This window comes from Sceloporus occidentalis, unplaced genomic scaffold, assembly GCF_023333645.1.
Source record: "Sceloporus occidentalis isolate IW3139 unplaced genomic scaffold, rSceOcc1.0.p SCAF_107, whole genome shotgun sequence".
NCBI classification, from domain to species: domain Eukaryota; kingdom Metazoa; phylum Chordata; class Lepidosauria; order Squamata; family Phrynosomatidae; genus Sceloporus; species Sceloporus occidentalis.
Window position 1 is genome coordinate 3030435 of NW_028317087.1, and position 18677 is coordinate 3049111.

At 41.0% G+C, this 18677-nt stretch overlaps 2 protein-coding genes across 2 annotated transcripts in view; both read right to left on the reverse strand.

The window, feature by feature from the left end:
* Window positions 1–18677, reverse strand: part of LOC149283271 (LIM and calponin homology domains-containing protein 1-like) — an 81870-nt gene that overhangs the window by 50897 nt on the left and 12296 nt on the right. The window contains exon 2 of the mRNA XM_089497802.1: window positions 17570–17639. The gene's annotated coding sequence lies outside the window, so the exon portion shown is untranslated. The remainder of the gene's footprint in view (window positions 1–17569; window positions 17640–18677) is intronic.
* The window catches only part of LOC149283272 (LIM and calponin homology domains-containing protein 1-like), a 78109-nt gene that overhangs the window by 4798 nt on the left and 54634 nt on the right, over window positions 1–18677 (reverse strand). The window contains exon 3 of the mRNA XM_089497803.1: window positions 17570–17639. Coding sequence (XP_089353929.1) covers window positions 17570–17639 — 70 coding nt within the window. The remainder of the gene's footprint in view (window positions 1–17569; window positions 17640–18677) is intronic.

Consider the following 18677-nt stretch of genomic DNA (forward strand, 5'->3'; position numbering starts at 1 on the left):
GAGGTGGTGATTAAAAATTACTTTTCAGAATGTTTATTACGAGAAACCAATAAGCCAAAGATTGCCTGATGCTTATTTCTTAAAAGTTAATTAACAAATCCTTTATGAACTTTCTTCAGTTCGAAGACATTTGCGTATGTTTATATTTACACACACTTAGAAACGTGGCGGGCCTCATATGAAAATTAGATATCCGTAGCCTTGGAGGGGGCCTAAGATCAATACAAGAAAGCTTGTTTGGAGCAAAGGACCCAAAGGTCACATAGAAGGATGTGCAGGGGTAAGGATGTGCAGGGGTAAGGATGCGCGAGAAAAGGTGAAGTTGTAACAACTAAAGTCACCTTGACTTCCATTCTTGAAACAAATATTTATCATGTCCTGACAAGAGAGCACTGGCCCTTTAAACACTTGACGGTCAGCGGCCGCCATACGGACCACCACCAGCTGGAAACGCCCGGCACTACATGCTGCCACTGATGTGGTAATAATCAGTATGGGGGCACAAAAGACTATTAGGTGTGCAGGTCATAGACCTATGACATTTCTGGTCAGCAAGTATTATTTGTGTTGTTGTGAATAGTGCACTCATCTGGTAGAAGTTGTTATAGATGAAGGGGGCAGAGGCATTTGGGAAGGGATCTAGTGAATGTAAGCAGTAGTATATGGGAATGGGCCAAAGACCACAGAGGGCCAATCTATGCACCGACTTGGTTTTTTTCATCGCATGAGCAACAGGTGGAGTTCTACTATAGAAATAACAGAGAAGTAGACACTTTGGCACAAGCCATGCTTACAACACACCTCTTACCTAGAGGCAAAATGTTGAAGCCAAACATGTCTGTGTAAATCAATGCAACAATGTTTAGACATTAAATAGACTATTTCTCAATAACTATCAAAATGCAAGACTATTATTCCAACTTTTAGTTTCATGCAGACGCACACTGGGGGGAATTATTTTAACCCTGATGGCCACAGACAGGAGCCCAGAATGATCCGCCCAGATCCAAGAACGGGCCGTCTTCAAGGAAATAATAAAAAATAGGTTGTTTTTTTCATCATCAAAGTGACAATGCCTTCTTTAGTTACATTGTTTGGCTACTCTTTCCTCTCATTTTCTTCTCTTCACAGTCCAAGAGTTTAAACTAAGACTTCATCTACAAGAAGTGGAAATGCATTAAAACAAGACTTCATTAATCATGGCTATAGTTCCTTTAAACTTCAAAGCTTAAACTTGCATGCAAGGCTGACTTCTTCATCCAAAGGACCTTATTGGATATTAGCTCCCGCTCAGGAGGTATTAAGATCTTCATATACTCTGGTAAGGTCCTGTCGCATATTGCTATATACAGAATTAAGAAGGCTGGCCAAGAATTAAATAGAAATCATATCAGCAGCTTTCAGTAAACTGAGGGGTTGGGTGGTCTCATTGTGAGATTAAAATTTCATTACACAGTGATATGTAGACATGTCAGCCTAAAATGTTATCATCATCTCCCTGCCAAACAACAAATTCATGGCTAACGCATCTGCATGAAGAATCTGTGCTAAAGGACAAAAAGCTTTTCATGCAACCGCCATAAATGTATTCTCATATGCTGTTTGTGTGATAAGCCCCCGAGAATGGGGTGCTTTTGTGCTCCTGTACAGTTAGGATGCTTTACGAGTCCTGCATACATTGAAGAGAACAAGCAGCTACCTTATCAGCATTATAAACTAACAAATAAAAAAGTGTATTCTAACAGAGAGAAAGCATTCTGAATGGCTTTTGTACACAATGGCCTGTAAGTCTTGGTTTCTTTGAATGCAGCAGTCTCTAGAATCACCGAGAAGACCTAAGGAGACTGGATGAGTGTTTTGTGGAAACGGAAAAGTTCCCGACGCCAAGAGGGTAGATAAAGTTTGCATGTTTTCTTACTTTGTTCTTTAATTTTTTTTTTAGATGGCTCTATATCTGCGAGTTAAAATACAGCTTACATTATTGCTAGTTCTGTCCTTTTTCTAATAGTTAGGAACAGTAAAATAATAATAAAAAAAACCCAAGAGAACAAAAAGTCTGTATTTTGAGTTACTACTTATCTTGAGTCAGATCTAGACCAACACAAGTTGCGTTCCGGGATAATGTGAAATCCACCGAAAAGACATAGAAACACAGTGTTCACAGTGAAACAAAACTGCTTGGTGAACTTTGGTTTCTTAATTAGAAAACACCACCTGTTCATTTTCCTTCCTACCTTCCTTCCTTTCGGGATTCTTTAGTCCTTAATGTTTTTGTCAATGTTTACCGACTACCTTCAGGAAGTGTACATTTTTGAGCACTAAATATTTCTCCATATGACCCATGCGATTACTTGAGAAAGTTTGCTGGGAACACTTAGTTTTCCTGTGACACAAAAGGAGGCAATCATGATCTGATGCCATATAAGCATCTTAAAAAGGTCTGCTTTTTAATGTGATTAAGTATAATAGATACGACAGATCTGCTTGCTGTAACATTATTAAGAGAGTAATTAATGCTTTAAGTGGAACAGCACCTTTAAGATTTCCCTCCTTTTCCTCAGGCTGTACTCCCCTTCCTTTTTACTTGAAGGGGATCAAAAAATCACCTCGACATTTCTGGCTGCAGGCTGAGACTGTTTTGCACACGGGTAAAGTTGGCACATTGCTGTATCAGATGTGCGTAAACAAGGAAGTCGCCGGCCGGGGCAGAAATTCCTTGGGTTGGGGCAATCTGTCACGGACAAGTATTTTTTTTTTCCAGCTTTGCATAGTCCAAATTAAACTTAACCACCAAATGTTTATATGTTAAAAAAAATATATATCACGTGAAGCTCTGTTTTTGTTTAAAGTGCTCGGCATCAATAAAAAGGTTATTTTTATATAAAACATCTGCTCTGCTTTGGATCGTAAGCGATTTATATATTGCGATTTATGAACAACAAAGCAAACGTCTGCGTTTCTGTGCAATGACATTCCAGGCAGCACAGAAATCTAGTTATACAATGCTACCCGTTACCCCCAAAGCAAGTCAAGTTGTTACCAATCCTATCACTAAAGAGGTTTCTAGGACATTAAATCCCGGTTACCTGTGAACAGATGATGTCATTTATAGACTAAAAAAAAACATTCCTGGCTTATGTGGTAATAGCTTCTAAAGGGGGAATGCATGGCTCCACCAAAACTCACCATGAACGGCATACAGAATATACAGAATACAGCGTATTCACAATGGCAATGTTCACAATCACTGCCCAGGCAGTAGATTTAAACTTTAGAAACTGTCAGCTCAACTGCAGCACCTTATACTTTTTACCTTCCATCCAACATGTGCTCCCAATGGTAGCAAGTATACACATCACAGCTCTATCTGGATGCCAATGGTAATCTGCTGCTCTTCGTGAATTAATCTCAGGCTTCCACCTCAAAGAGTGAACAGTCTCTTCTCTACGTCTTCTCCATAATGCCATTTCCTGAAGTCAAAACATCAACTTGCAAACATGTTTCAGTCTTCATATGAAGAATACTCACCACTGAAGTGAGTGGAGGGGAGAAAAGTTCATTATGCTTTCCAAATGAATCAGGGCTATGCCGACATCCCCAATATCTCTAACACAGAGCTATGGCAATGTGTTTACTACTGATCTACTACACAGTAAATGGGAACTGGATAGCGTACGTTCACAGCAGTCAGCAGAGTTACACGCGAGGGTAATGAATGTGCTCACCATACAGGGTCTGCCATGGGGCCAAAAATCTCACTCACTAAGGCCTTTCATCTGCAAAAGGCACATCAAAAGTAACTGAGACCCCAAGGCTGTCTGTGAGCAGGGACTGGACATGAGGCCACCAACAACCATGAACTCTTGGCTTTTGCCACTCTCCGGTGAACACATCTGTAATATCATGGAGTGCATCAATGACATTATTATAAGAAAGCAGTGTTTTCAGAGTTTTTCAGGCAATAATACAAATCTTGGATGGAAGCATATAGCCCAGAAGACACAAAGGGCTGTTGCACAACACAAGAACAACACATTCTGCACAGATTAATTTGTCAGTTTGCAAAGCCAACTTATTTAACATAATGAGTGAGTTAACTTTGCTAGTAATGTCTGCTCAATCGATTGCTTCATAAGCATTTTTAACAGCCTGGTCCACTGTAGAAGTTGAACTGAAAAACAAAAACTTAATTGTAAAGAGAAGTGCTTTCCTAAAAACTAAAAGTTTCAGATCAACTAGTAAGTCTTCGGTTGATCACTGATGTTCTACCCGCACTGACGCAAGACAAACACCTTCTTAGGAAAACATGTCCATCTCCAGTTGCGCCACAGCCCAAAAACAGAAGAGTTCTTGAAATGGAACCCTTGCAGTTATAGAAGGAGCAGGGCTGTCCACCTGTCATACCAAAAAACTAGAAAGGTAAAATATAATGTAATTCTAGCAGCTGAGATCTGTTGCTGCCTTCTTGATAAACAGCACAGTGCTCCTCAATTGAATACTTCCGATTAATCGTAAAATGTGATTTATTTTAAAGAGGACCAGCCAGCAAAAGTTTGGATCTTTCTGGTGTACACCACATTGACCTATGTGGAATTTGTAAGCAATATTCTCCCGAAATATGCTGCAGGCATCTTTTATATAATCACAAACAGTCTATCTGTGATTCCTTGTTTTTCCGGAGCTCACAGTCAGATTTAATCTTCATGTCAGAATGAAAAATGTAAGTTACCAAACCCCCGATGTCTTGTTATTCTTTAAATCTGCAAAGTTATTCTTGTAACTGTTACACAACTTAAAACAGTGTAGTAGATCTTAAAAAAAACACGTCTATAAATATTTTAGCAAGACCATGCCTTGTTTGAATTTGGAGAAAATTAAGAGTAAGAGCATGGCTCTGCACTGATCCCAGGGCGTTCAACACCATCGTGGGAAGAACATTTTTCATTCTTTGCACGTCCAGGAGCTTAAAGAACTCCTGCAGTCTTTAGCTTTGATACAATCCATTTTTTGTGTTAATGATTCCAAAATACTGAATTATTCACAGATTTTCAGAAAATCTCAAAACTCACAAGCACAAATTGTCAAAAACCTTGATTTGGAGCAAAAGGTGCTAAATTCCAGCCTTCAAGGGTGGTAAACAGGCCACAATATTTTGATATCCTAGAGCCAGCATCTAAATTACAATTTACCAAACGACTTGGTTTTAGGCATTTATGTACAAAATTCTTGGTCTGTTTTCAACATTTGAGACCTAGATTTGAGTAGCACTGCTTTATTAAAATGTCTACATAATGCAGTAATTAAAGCATTATAGCAAGCCAGGTGCATAGCCTTAAAGGACGGTAAACTGCTTTATATATATAACTGACCTCAAATGGACCACTGGTTTTCCATGAAATCTGTTGACTGAGTCAATTATGTATGAAGGGAACAGGTCTATTATAATAATAAAAACAAAAAAAACAACCCAATGGGCAATGAAGAATTCTGTAATTACAGCTTTAGATGCTTTAGCATGGAAGACCTAAATTATGCGTGCACAAATAAAAAAAACACAAAATCCACAAATTACCTATAGTGGACCTTCACAGGCATAGGATACAGAGACACAAAAGCACTGTTATAGTGTGTTGTCATAGAAACAGATGGAAAATGATTTTATGTTCACTTACATTGCATTAACCTTAAAGTACAATTGAAAAAACATGAAGCTGTGTTTCCTTAATATGACGCTAGCAAATCCTTTTCATTGGGCAACTGAAACCTGAATAATTATTGAAGAATAATTCACAATACTCAAACATTATCCTCCTGTGATGTATGACACTCCTATCTGGCGACATCAAAGAACATTAACATGGCTTCCAACAGAGGCCGCCATATGCAGGGCCAGACCTACACCAAATGGTATTGTAAAAATACTCTTTGGCACCCTTCCCATTTCTCATTTTAGATGAGTATGTCATCAAGTTCTTGTGAGTGTTAGGGCTGTAGAACACTGGAGGAAAGAGGGACAAATGGCTATGGGCACTAGAATGGACATCTGCCTCTAGTAACTCATCAAAGGAGCTGTCACATCAGACTTTTCCCACCAGGAAGGATACACAACTGCCTGACGCCCCTTGATGCGGTGTCCCTTGGGTCCACCTCTGTCTAGAAAAATATATGATTTTGTTTTTACCTTTTTGGTTCTTTGGTTTTGTACTTTACAAATTTAGGGGGTTATTCTCTTATATTAGCATATCGCTAATCTACAAAATAGGGCTCCGCTTAGTCACCTTTTATGACAACACTGATTTAATCCTGGTGCTGATTAACATATGTAGGGCTGCAACAACTAATCGATAAAATCTATAATCGATAATGAAAATCGTTGCCAACGAATTTCATTATCGATTAGTTGAATCGATTTTTATCGATTATTAAATGAGGGTTTTTTCAGAGCAAACGCTCTGAAAAATACCCCTGATTATATAATCCGTTTAGTCTGACTCACAGCAGCAGCTCCTACTTACCAGTCCCTCCCTGTAATCACTGTGACAACTGGCCCCGCCCCCTTCCTTCTCCCAGAAGGCCAGAACCACATGGCTGGGACACTCATCTAACTGTAAGTATAAAATTAATATTTGGGCTACTGAAAGTTAGGGGAGGTGGGAGTTAATTTAGGGGCAGTTATGGTTAATGGGGTGTTTAGGGTTAATTTAGGGGCAGCTATGGTTAATGGGGTGTTTAGGGTTAATTTAGGGGCAGCTATGGTTAATGGTGTGTTTAGGGTTAATTTAGGAGCAGCTGTGGTTAATGGGGTGTTTGGAGTTAATTTGAGGCAGTTTTGGTTAATGGTATGTTTAGGGTTAATTTAGGGGATGCTGTGGTTGATGGGGTCTTTAGGGTTAATTTAGGGGCAGTTATGGTTAATGGGGTGTTTAGGGTTAATTTAATGATGAGGACTGAGGGTTAATTTTATTAATTTATTAAAGTTAACTTAAGGTGCAGTTAGAGATAAAGGGGGGCAGACTAAGGGGAATCTAAATCCTGGGGGCAGTGAAGATTAACCCAGTACTTATTTATAAAAGTATGGTCTGTGACTCTGAGGGGACTATGAGATATCTGGGGGGTATAAGGCATATCTGGGGAGGACGGAGTGACATATCTGGGGTTATAAGGCATATAGGGTATATAAGGCATATGTGGGGAGGGCAGTGTGGCATGTCTGGGGAGGACAGAGTGGTGTATCAGGGTGTATAAGGCAGATCTGGGGCCCAGAGTGGCATATGTGGGAGGCAGAGTGGAGTGGCATATGTGGGAGGCAGAGTGGAGTGGCATATGTGGGAGGCAGAGTGGAGTGGCATATGTGAGAGGCAGCGTGGAGTGGCATATGTGAGAGGCAGCGTGGAGTGGCATATGTGGGAGGCAGCGTGGAGTGGCATATGTGGGAGGCAGCGTGGAGTGGCATATGTGGGAGGCAGCGTGGAGTGGCATATGTGGGAGGCAGCGTGGAGTGGCATATGTGGGGGGCAGCGTGGAGTGGCATATGTGGGGGGCAGCGTGGCATATGTGGGAGGCAGCGTGGCATGTCTGGGAGGCAGCGTGGCAAGCCTGGGCTCAAACGTGCATAAATTGGGGGGGGCTGGTTGCGAAATAAAGGCAAGAAATGCATTTTATCAAAGTTTTTTTATTATGCTGTTTGTATTTAATATAATTTGTTTATTAAATTATTTTAAATAAATGAAAAATTTACATTCATTTTTTTTATCCGATTAATCGATTAATGGAAAAAATAATCGGCCAACTAATCGATTATGAAAATAATCGTTAGTTGCAGCCCTAAACATATGTACTGCTTAATAATTTCTATGCTTCTATCAGATCATGTCATTAAATATACATGTATTTCATACTTTATTTTTTTATTGAATCATGTTATATACTTCATTTTTATTTATGTACATTAACTTTTTCTGTGGCTTGATTAACTACCGGTTCAATATGCAATATCATTGTATTCTCATGTGTATTGGGTCTGATTGGGTACATGTTCTTCTATTTGATCCTACTTAGCCTGTATTCAATCATCCCAATATTGTTTATTTTGTTTGCGAACATGTATTGGGGCAGCTCCATGCTGATTCCCCACATGGCGGGCGCCATCTTTCCCGTGATTTCAAGGTATTTATACCCCGTACCCCATATACTGTAGTATTAAGATCCTACATTTGACAAAGGCTTATTGCCAAAATGTTGGGGGATCTCACAGGCTGTCAGTCTGTTCTGTCTGTATCTGTCATTCTTGGTATGTAACTTGTATTGGTCCCATTTATTATGTGGCTATTTTCAGTAAATCTGCTTTGATTCCCATGTGTATTTTTTGAGTGCTAGCCTTGCGCTTTACATTTTGCCCCTTGATGAAGGTACCTGGGGCACTTGGTGGTAAGGCTGGCCCCCGCTTCCCTGGTCCTACTGCTATATGTATTTGCGTATCGACATGAGCCTTCTTGCCATGTAGAAAAGGAATAGGAAGAATGACAATGACTGCCCTTTGATTTAAAGGCCAGCAGACACTCATTCCATGCCAACAGCAGACACAGTGTTACCCAAATAAAAGTTATATGTCATTCAAGGACAGGCCTCTCACAGAAACGGAAATTGTCACGGCGGGTTACAATGTGAACTATTTGTAACACTGGGCCCTCGCATAATATGCTGATCTGGTAGACAGTGATTTATTATGTGCACAGAAAATACTTCTGCAATCAAGACATTTTATTATGACGGGGGTATAAGTGGGCATTACAAAAACAAACTTCAGATGTATAGATACTATGCCTGAAGAGGCTTTGTTATTATATATATATATATATATATATATATATATATATATATATATATAATATCTAGATAGACAGATATATATGTCAATTTCAGCTAGTTTCTATTCTACCTGTTAGCAGACTGTTGCCAGAGATCACATTTTATAGGGGCAATAAAACGGATTAAAACGCGTTTCCATGGCAAATCAAACTATTAAATTAACAGTTCATGGCTTCAGAAGCTAGGTCTGTAGACATCTGCTTCCTGAAATGTATGGTGTGCCTCTTACTGACTGCACTCACCAGGTAAACACACCCTCATGCCGACTAACATGCTTATACCTACAGACCATTTCCTAACTTCCTGTTAATTTGGTGGATTTTGTATTATTTAAAACAGTAGGTTTTCCTCTAAGCGTCTTTGAAGAGAATCTTGAAAAACACAAAATCTCAAGCAGAGAAGCAGCGTGACGTTCCAAAGGAAATACATGTATTGATACTAGTAGTGGAACGATATATACCAGAAGACATGTGATTGTAAGGCATATGCCCCAGACAACAAATGAACCAGCTTCAACATAAACTCTTTTCATATCATAAATACATAAAAACACTGACAACTTTGTATTGGATAAACAGGTCTTTTATTTAGCTTACAATGTATCAATAATAAATTACTTACATCAACAGAAACTTTATAACCATAAAGCACTCTTGGCCCAAGCCCCAGAGTGCAACCATACTTAACTACTTAAAAACCATTCGCCCTATAGCCAGGACAGTCAAATACAACCGGTTCACCCTCTTTTCTCATGAATTTTTTTATTTTATTTTACGAAAAGGGCAACCTTAACCCCAATAAAAGCTACAACAAAATTTTTTTTGGGTGGGAGGGTGTTCGCCTTAGAAGTTCCTCCATCTTCGTACCCTTGGCTCTCCCGCTATGCTGCTGCTCACCAGACGCTCAAAGAGGTCAGTGCAGACAGCTAGCAGTTTGCCGCAGGTGTGACAGGAACTCACCTCAACAGGTTCTATTTATAGGGCGAAATCCCGCACACAGCGAGGCACCCGCGAGCGCAGCGCAAGACACACTCTACCTCAGGGTAGGCAAAAGCACGATTAACTAAGTGGCTTGAGACACCCTCGAGCGCAAAAAGCGGGGCAAACTAAGCGGCACGAGCGTAGCTAGAATCTTCTACTTTTTTTATTTATTTTTTTTATGTAACTTCTGACCTAACCTGTTATATATAACCGGACCGCTACATGACCCCTCTATCCCCACAACCACATGCCGCCCTGACTGTTAAATAGAGTCAGGGCTATTCATTATAGAAAGCCTTCAATGCAATTACATTTTGGGGTCTATTTATTAAAGGGAGGGTTGTGAGGAGAGGAACATTTTGGATTAACTTTCTCACTTCTCATCCATTACGAAGGGCCATCACGAGCAAGAACTTCTGGGATGGCCCTCTATAACCATGCAAAGAATCTTCCTAAAATTCGGCTATACTTTATACAGGGTCAGCCAAGCTCTTCCTGGAGCAGAAACTCACTCTGGTTGTCTCTTTTTACTGTAGTTAAGTTGAAAAAACTCTCAATGCACTCTTCTTTTAGTAAATATAAGCAATTGTTGATCTCTTGAATCTAACAATTATATTGGCAGGTGCTCAATTATAATGTACTTCGACTTTTAATGTTCATTTCATATGGCATTTTGTATGCAACTAAAAGAACTCACGGTGAGATTTCCTCTGTATTAATGATCGCTCTCTATACAATAATTTGTGATAGGATTGGTATTAACGACATTCACAAGTATGTCACAGTAAGCTAAAATCTCATATTATATATAACATCATATTTTCTAGGATTAATATACATTATATATATATATATATATATATATATATATATATATATATATATATATATATATATATATATATATACACACACACACACACACACACACACACAATACGCATATTTATTTAGTACTATATATTTGGGAAAGTTTTACGTAGGGGTCATGTTATTTTGCATCCAGGGCCGGCCCAAGGCAAAATGCCGCCTGGGGCGAATTTTAAAATGCCGCCCCCCCCCTTATCTACCCTTCCTCTCCCTCCGTCCCTGCCGCCCCCCCCCATTATCTACCCTTCCTCTCCCTCCGTCCCCCCCCCCCTTGTACTTACCTTTCAGCAGTCCTGCGGCGAGTCTCCCTGTTCGGTCTCGGTGCCGGCTTGTAATGCTGAGCGCCGGAAATCTTCCGGCACTCAGCATTACAAGCCGGCACCGAGACCGAACAGGGAGACTCGCCGCAGAGGAGAGAGCGAGGGGCGCCGAGCGGGTACTGACAGCTTGGTAAGCGAAAACCACTCGCGCCCCTTTCTCTCTTTCGCTTTTTAAAAAAAAAAAAAAGGGCTTGGGGCGGCAAAGTGCCGCCCCTTCAAAAGTGCCACCCCTTCAAAAGTGCCGCCTGGAGCGGTTGCCCCACTCGGCTCCATTGTCGGGCCGGCCCTGTTTGCATCCATGTGTAATAAGCTACCCACTTGGAACTATCCTTAAAAATAAAAAGTGTTTTACATGTTAAATTATTATTCTGGTTCAATAGTGTACCTAGGGGGGGCCTGGGGAGCTATTCGCCTCGGGTGAGAGCGGGAGGAAGTGATGGGAGTTATCCTGTACTATTGTCAATGTCTTGTTCAGTGTATAGTGGTGAGAGATATGCTGTACTACCATCAGTGCCTGGCTCAGTATGTAGTGATGAAAGTTATGTCAATGTCTCAGGGTGACCACATCGGCTGTGTTTTCCAGGACATGTATAAGTTTTTCATATTGATGACCACCACAGGTAAAGTGCTGCCCTGCTATATGTGGGATGTATAGACTCATGGAAGGGAGTCAGTTATACACCATCCACATAGTATATAATGATAGCTGTTATCCTTTACTAGTGTCTGGCTCAGTGTATAGTGATAGTAGTTATGCTGTTCCACTGCCTCAGGATATAGTGATAGGATGTATGTTGTACCACCGTCAATGTCTGCCTCAGTATATGATGATAGAAGTTATGCAATTTTAAAGTGGGGGGGTGCTACATAGAGGATCTGCCCCAGGTGCCAAATACTCTAGGTACGTCCCTGTCCCGGTTAGCTACTGGCAGTCTTTCTGATGCTCAGACTCTCTGGGATTTTCTGCATCTGGCTGCTGCAGCAGCTGGATACTTCAGGCCCAGCACAGTAGACTTCAGGCAGCTGTTGAAGTATCCTGCAGCCCTGGCCTCAGATGCAGAGCTACAAACATCACAATAGTCCTTGGTTGGACAGAGACCTTGCCTGTTGTGGTGCACAGCAGGCAGTTATTGTGTGATTTCTGTTACAAGGGCAAATTATTTCACTGTATTGGCATCTACCGCTTACATTACCTTCAATTTTATGGTGTACATAATTAGATTAACACTGATGTTAAATAAGACATGAGTATTCTCAATAAAAACTCGTACAGCATTTGATTAACACGTTTGCAGTTGCTCCAGCAGATTATGGAAGTCTCTCTCTATGATTACTGTTTGACATTAAGTTGCTTTCATGAATAACGGTGGCAAATGCCATGAAGTTCTGTGGACAGCTGTGCTGAGAGAAGACCCCCATGGGCTGGTGGCATGTCTCCAAACTACTGAACTTCCTCAAGCCTGAATGCAGACATGGAGGCTTTTCTAAGAATGTTTTGGTGCTCTGACAGACATTGCTTTAATTCAGATTATGGTCAAAAGAAATGTTAAAAACAAACTACCTAATGTAAAAACCCTTTCCTACCTGTACCCTGAAGCACCGTGATATATCCGACCAAGCTTCTTCTGCCAGTAACACTGAATGCAGGGAAGAACTAATTGGCGGTGCTAGTATGCAGATTAATTATAGATTTATATCACTACTTACTTCCGCCTGGCGTCGGGCTGGCAGACCACCAGGACAGTGGCGTCGGCCATGGCCCCCCCTACAGCATGCTGTGCCCCCCCAATTGAAACGCCGTCTTTTTTTCCTTTTTTTTTTTTTAATAGACGCGGAGGCAGGGGCGGGCTGGGCAGGGGGCAATTGCCCCCCAGGCACCCCTGAATGAACATTAAACGGCCGCCCATTTAAGTGGCCGTCTTTAATGCCCGCAGCATCCGCGGTGGGCCGGCCAAAGTGGCCGGCACACGAGATGCCATTGCAGACGATGTGGCTGCGAGTCTTAAAGCGGCGGTTAGACACGCTGGCCGCTTTAAAATCATTAAGCGGCCAGCGTGCCTGCACAGTGCCGCCCAGTGTCCTGTTCCGTGTGACTCGTCAATGTGATGGGCCGCTCAAGGGGGCGGAGTCACACGGAACAGTTCCTCGTGACAGGTAGAAGAGCACGTTGGAGGACAGCAGCAGTGAAGGATGCGGCAAAAACATAAGTATTAAAAAAAATTAAAAAGTTGGGTTAATAGGAGGAAGGGGAGCCATATTCAAGGGGGTGCTGCATTGGGACAACAATTAAATACAAAATGGGGGTGGCTAGGGGGTATAAGTACACAGCAGGGTGGTTGGGGCACCACATAAATCAATACACAAAGGTGGGGGGTGAGTGGCTGGGTTCAATATACATGGGTCATTAACAATGCAACGGGGGGGCATCAATATACAAGGGAGGGGGGCTGGCTGGGGACATCACAAAAATCAATACACAAAGAAAGGGGGCTGGCTGAGGGCACAAATCCACATGGGGCAATACACAAGGGGCATAATGTACAAAGGGGGCTGGCTGGGGGCACAAATCCACATGGGGCAATACACAAGGGTGTGGGGGGGAAATACATTAAAACCAAAGGGGGGCTGGCGGGGGCATCAATACACAAGGGGGAAAAACAAACAGCAAACCAGTGTGGAAAGCATTTTGGATGTGGGTGTCAGTGTGGCAGAGCCTGTCCTGGTGTGTGTGCGCGTTTGGGGGTAGGTGTGGCAGAGCCTGTCCTGGTGTGTGCGTTTGGGTGTCGGTGTGGCAGAGCCTGTCCTGGTGTGTGTGTGTGTGTGTTTGGGTGTCGGTGTGGCAAAGCCTGTACTGGTGTGTGTGTCTGGGTGTCGGTGTGGCGGAGCCTGTCCTGGTGTGTGTGTCTGGGTGTCGGTGTGGCGGAGCCTGTCCTGGTGTGTGTGTCTGGGTGTCAGTGTGGCAGAGCCTGTCCTGGTGTGTCTGTTTGGGTGTCGGTGTTGCAGAGCCTGTACTGGTGTCAGGGCGGGCTGTTTGGGGACAAAGTTGGCTCACTCTCGACTGTAATTTGTTAATGTTATTTTGGTGCTGGTCGGGTTCTATGTGGGCAGTGTGGACACCAGGGCTGGTAAGCTGCATCCTGTGAGCTATGCCTGTAATTTAGGGGGTTTTATCTATACTGTTAATGCTTAGTTATGTGATTTCCAGTTGATCTGTACCTGTATAGCTGGGTTTGTGTGTTATTCTGTTGATCTGTATCTGCTATGCTATGCTTCCATTATGTATACCTGCAAATACAGGGTTTGTATTTATTCAGTTGATCTATACATGCACGTGCTGTTTCCATGTGTTGTTTATTTGATCTATACCTGAACTACAGGGTGTAAGTAAGAGCGGTATGGTTTAGTGAATGAGGGGACAAAGGGATGATTACAGGGGAGAGGACCTCTCAATGTCATGGTGCAGTCAGAAGGACTGACTCTCACTGTCTTCCCCTGATCTGCAGTCAGTGTGGCAAATATATAAATAATTTTTGGTGTGGTAGCGGAGGGAGGGATTGCATGCAAGGGAGCATTGAGCGGGGCCCAAGGAAATGCTTGGGTAGGGTCCAATTTTTTCACTATAAAATATATTGGCAACAGGGTCTAATATTTATATATATATATATATTGGCAGCAGGGGCAAATATTTATATTTTTATTGGCAGCAGGGGCAAATATTTATATATATATTGGCAGCAGGGGCAAATATTTATATATGTTTTGGCAGCAGGGGCAAATATTTATGTATATTGGCAGCAGGGTTTAATATTTATATATATTGGCAGCAGGGTTTAATATTTATATATATGGGCAGCAGGGTCTAATATTAATATATATCGGAAGCAGGGTGTAATATTTCTATATATCGGCAGCAGGGTCTAATATTAAAGAATGAAAAATAACTGCCAGTTCAGCTGTTATTTTAAAATCATATTTCAATCACTTCAAAGAGATACGTACATATGAAGGAGTTAAAAATGCACGTCTAACGCATATTATATATATATATATATATTATATGTACCGTTTTATAATTGGCCCCCCTACTTTGGTCCCTGGCCCCCCATGTGCCCCCCCAAATATGAAAGCTGGAGACGCCACTGCACCAGGATACAAAGCTATATGTCAGCAGTGGAGCAGAAGTGGTGGTAGCGGCGCTGCTCTGGGATAGGGTAAAGTATCTTATTCCCAACATCTACATATAAACATACTAAAAAGAACGGGTGAATAGGAACAGGAGTCTAAAAAATATTAGAAGTGGCGGATTAAGAGCTAAAGATGGCACTGTCTATGTCACATACACTTTAAGAAGCAATTCTAGGCAGGATTAGCGTGTCCTGATTACATTACCGGCTAATTAACTACAATTGTATAATAGCATAATGACAACGTAAGGGCTGCTAGGGCAATGTCAGATAATTATGTTGTATGGCCCTCCAAGACCATGCTGTATAAACAGACTCGTTCATCCTTCAGGCTAGGTTTGTATAGGAAATGTCTGTTTTTGTAGAGATTCTTCATTAGAATCTGACTTCCTTCAGCTGAATAGGAGATTTAAAAGCGGCGTATGGACCCGCATAATCAAGGGTGTCTGATACATTACTCTCACTCTTCCCAGACATCTGGGCTCCAATGGGTCTTAATTAAGGATCAGGCTATTTTGGGGGAATGGATCAGGGATGGTTATTCAGGGCACAGTCAACTGGCTAATGGAAAAACAACCTAACGTTTGTGCGGTGGACATATTCGGTGTCGTCACGCCCAGTTCTTTAAACTATTTTCATGGCTGCAAAACAATCTCAGGGTAACCTTCATAATAAAACGGAATGGGAAAAGGTGCTGCACACAATAATATTAGTCAATAAAGTGTGTGGAATCCTACTATAGATTGGTGTTTGAGAGGATTTCAATTCTGCTATATTAGGTTACCAATTTTTAGATATTTGAATCAGTTTTAGTTCCAACTGCGTTGTGTTTAACATATAGCACTCATGTGTACATATTATACATACCTAAAACTCTATAATACAAGTACGTGAGGATGTTTTTTCCCCACTAAGGTCATAGATAAGTGGAATAGACTCCCAGTGGAACAGGTTAATTCAGAGACAGGATGTAAAAGACAAGACCAGGGACCATTTAAAGCATGAGGTTTTTACAGCAAGAAAAACAGACTGAATGGGCTGAGCTGTTCTTATCTGCCTTCAAACTCTAAGTTACTATACAAATGTGGCTAGCTATTCAGAAAGCGATCCCAGTAATTTCAAAGAGAGCACTTTCTGGCCGGTAATTGGTTGATTCAAGCACTCAAGGTGGTGTTATATGGCGCGATTTGACGGGGTTGAATGGGACACTAGACTGTCTTAACAGCTGGTTAGAAGGACTTTAGAGAAATGAAAGTTTGCCTTGAAGGACTTTTCTTTTAACCCAATTATCAGTAATTATACATGTATATTTCTCATACACCTAACCCAAGCCAGGTGCATACACTGTATTGAATGCCTTAGAATCCACATTCAGTTATTTCCCAATCGCTTTGAAAAGAGGCACTAATACAAGTCTCAGCTGGTAAACCATTTCAACATGCAACAGTTCATGCACATGTTGTGTTTTGAACATACAAACATAACATGTTTCAACATAGGTGTCTGCAAGTTTGTTGATGAAGCGGGTTTCAAAATTCATGATTTACGGTAGTGACACAAAGTGAGCGTGTAAAACTACAACTGCCTGAAACAAAGACTCAGCGGGTCTGTGGTTTTGAGATTAAAGCACTGCTAGTAACGGCCGTGGTTTGTTACCTGCTGATAAGAGCTTTTATATCCTTGCTAGAAATTACAACATGACAACATACAATCACGTTCACATAAATCCACCTACAAGCATTTTACTGAAGCCATAAACAGTATGTGAATCGGGAACCTTACGAAGTCATGTGAGACACTGCAAGTCTAAATTCTAACCATTGTTCTACGTAAGTGATGAATGGATATGCAAGAAAAAAATGTTTACTGAACCTGGGTTCTGGGGTGGGGGTTCTAACAAGGGCCCCTGTGCACATGCACAGAAAATGCTCTCATTGGAGATGTCAATCAGTACAGGGAAAATTCTCCTTGGCTTTAGTGAATGCATATTAAAGTATTTACAAAGTACTTTCATTGGCTGCTGTTTGTTAAGGAGCCTGCCTGGGACACTGGATAATTTAACATGATAATATGGTAATTTGAGTGCTGTATGCTAAAAAAAAAAGTTATAGTGTTACTGGCATGATGGATTTCTGTATGTGACTTGGTATATTACAAATGACAATGGGACTATAGTGCACCATGTAATTTGACAATAAAATGTCCACATATAGCAACGCAGCCTATAAAATCACCCTGGACCACTAATCTCCCACATCTAACATGTAATCTATTTAAATATAAATATATATATATATACACACATCCATATATACATACATAAACACTAACACACCACATCACTTACCAATCCTGCAATGGGTGTTGGAAGTCTGTTGATCTTTTTCACAAGTCCTGGTTTAATTGCATTTAATAACCTGTAACACAAAACATTGACTTTTAGTGCCTTTTTAGATAAGCCCAAAAAATGTATTTGATCAACTGTGGAATTGTCAGTTTCATTAACAAAAGCAATTTTTTTCTTGACAGCACCTTGTCAAAGTATTATTATCGTTATGGTAAAATGCAGGATGGTTTGGGAGAACGAACAAAGAGAGAAAACCAGGTGCTTGTGATAAAAAAAATGAGATCAAGTGTAGACTTTTGAGACAAGCAGAGCCTCTTATGAAAAGGGTCATCCAACTCGTTCAAACCACTGACACAATACAACACAACCCATGGTGCTGAATATTCATATGTCTGTTACAACCCATAACTTATTGAGGATACATTTTTACACTTTCAGGAACCTCAGAAGTCTCTTCTTCAAAGGGAAATAACAGACCTCTGAGCTCGGACTGTTATCTCTTTAGTTTACCATTTTATGCATCTGTGTGTGCTTTTATAGATATAGAGTGATTTAATTTCTTTAGTTAGATTTTACACCTTAGTTTTACTTGATACAATAGAAATCTATAAATACAGCCAAAACAAAAAAGTTTTTCATTTGTTTTATTATTTTAGGTGTGGTGGGAACTTTGTTGGTGGATGTGAAAATAATTTCACTACCAGTAGAGATTAAGCCTCAATTGTTAAGAGTTGGACGAAGTTGGGGGCGAAGCCGTCCTTGGCATGTTTCCAAATTCATTCTAACGCTCCTAACTGCATCCAAACTCTGTGGAAAAGCTCTGACAATCATTTAATACTTTATGCTGATTAGAAAGTTTTGTGGTTAAAATTTGTTAAAATAAATACAAGATGACAGGAAAATATATGTAGCTCTTTTGGACGCACTAATTCTTATATGGAAACACATCTCAGCCACAAAGGAAGGAAGGAAGTAACACGTTATTAAAGTCTCTAGGTACCCATCAGCATTTTAAAGAATAACCCTCGACATGACCTTCTGCAAGGACTGAAGGTGGAAGGGGAGTAGATATTCCAGTGCCAAGGAGTCTGTAACAAATTGCTCGCTC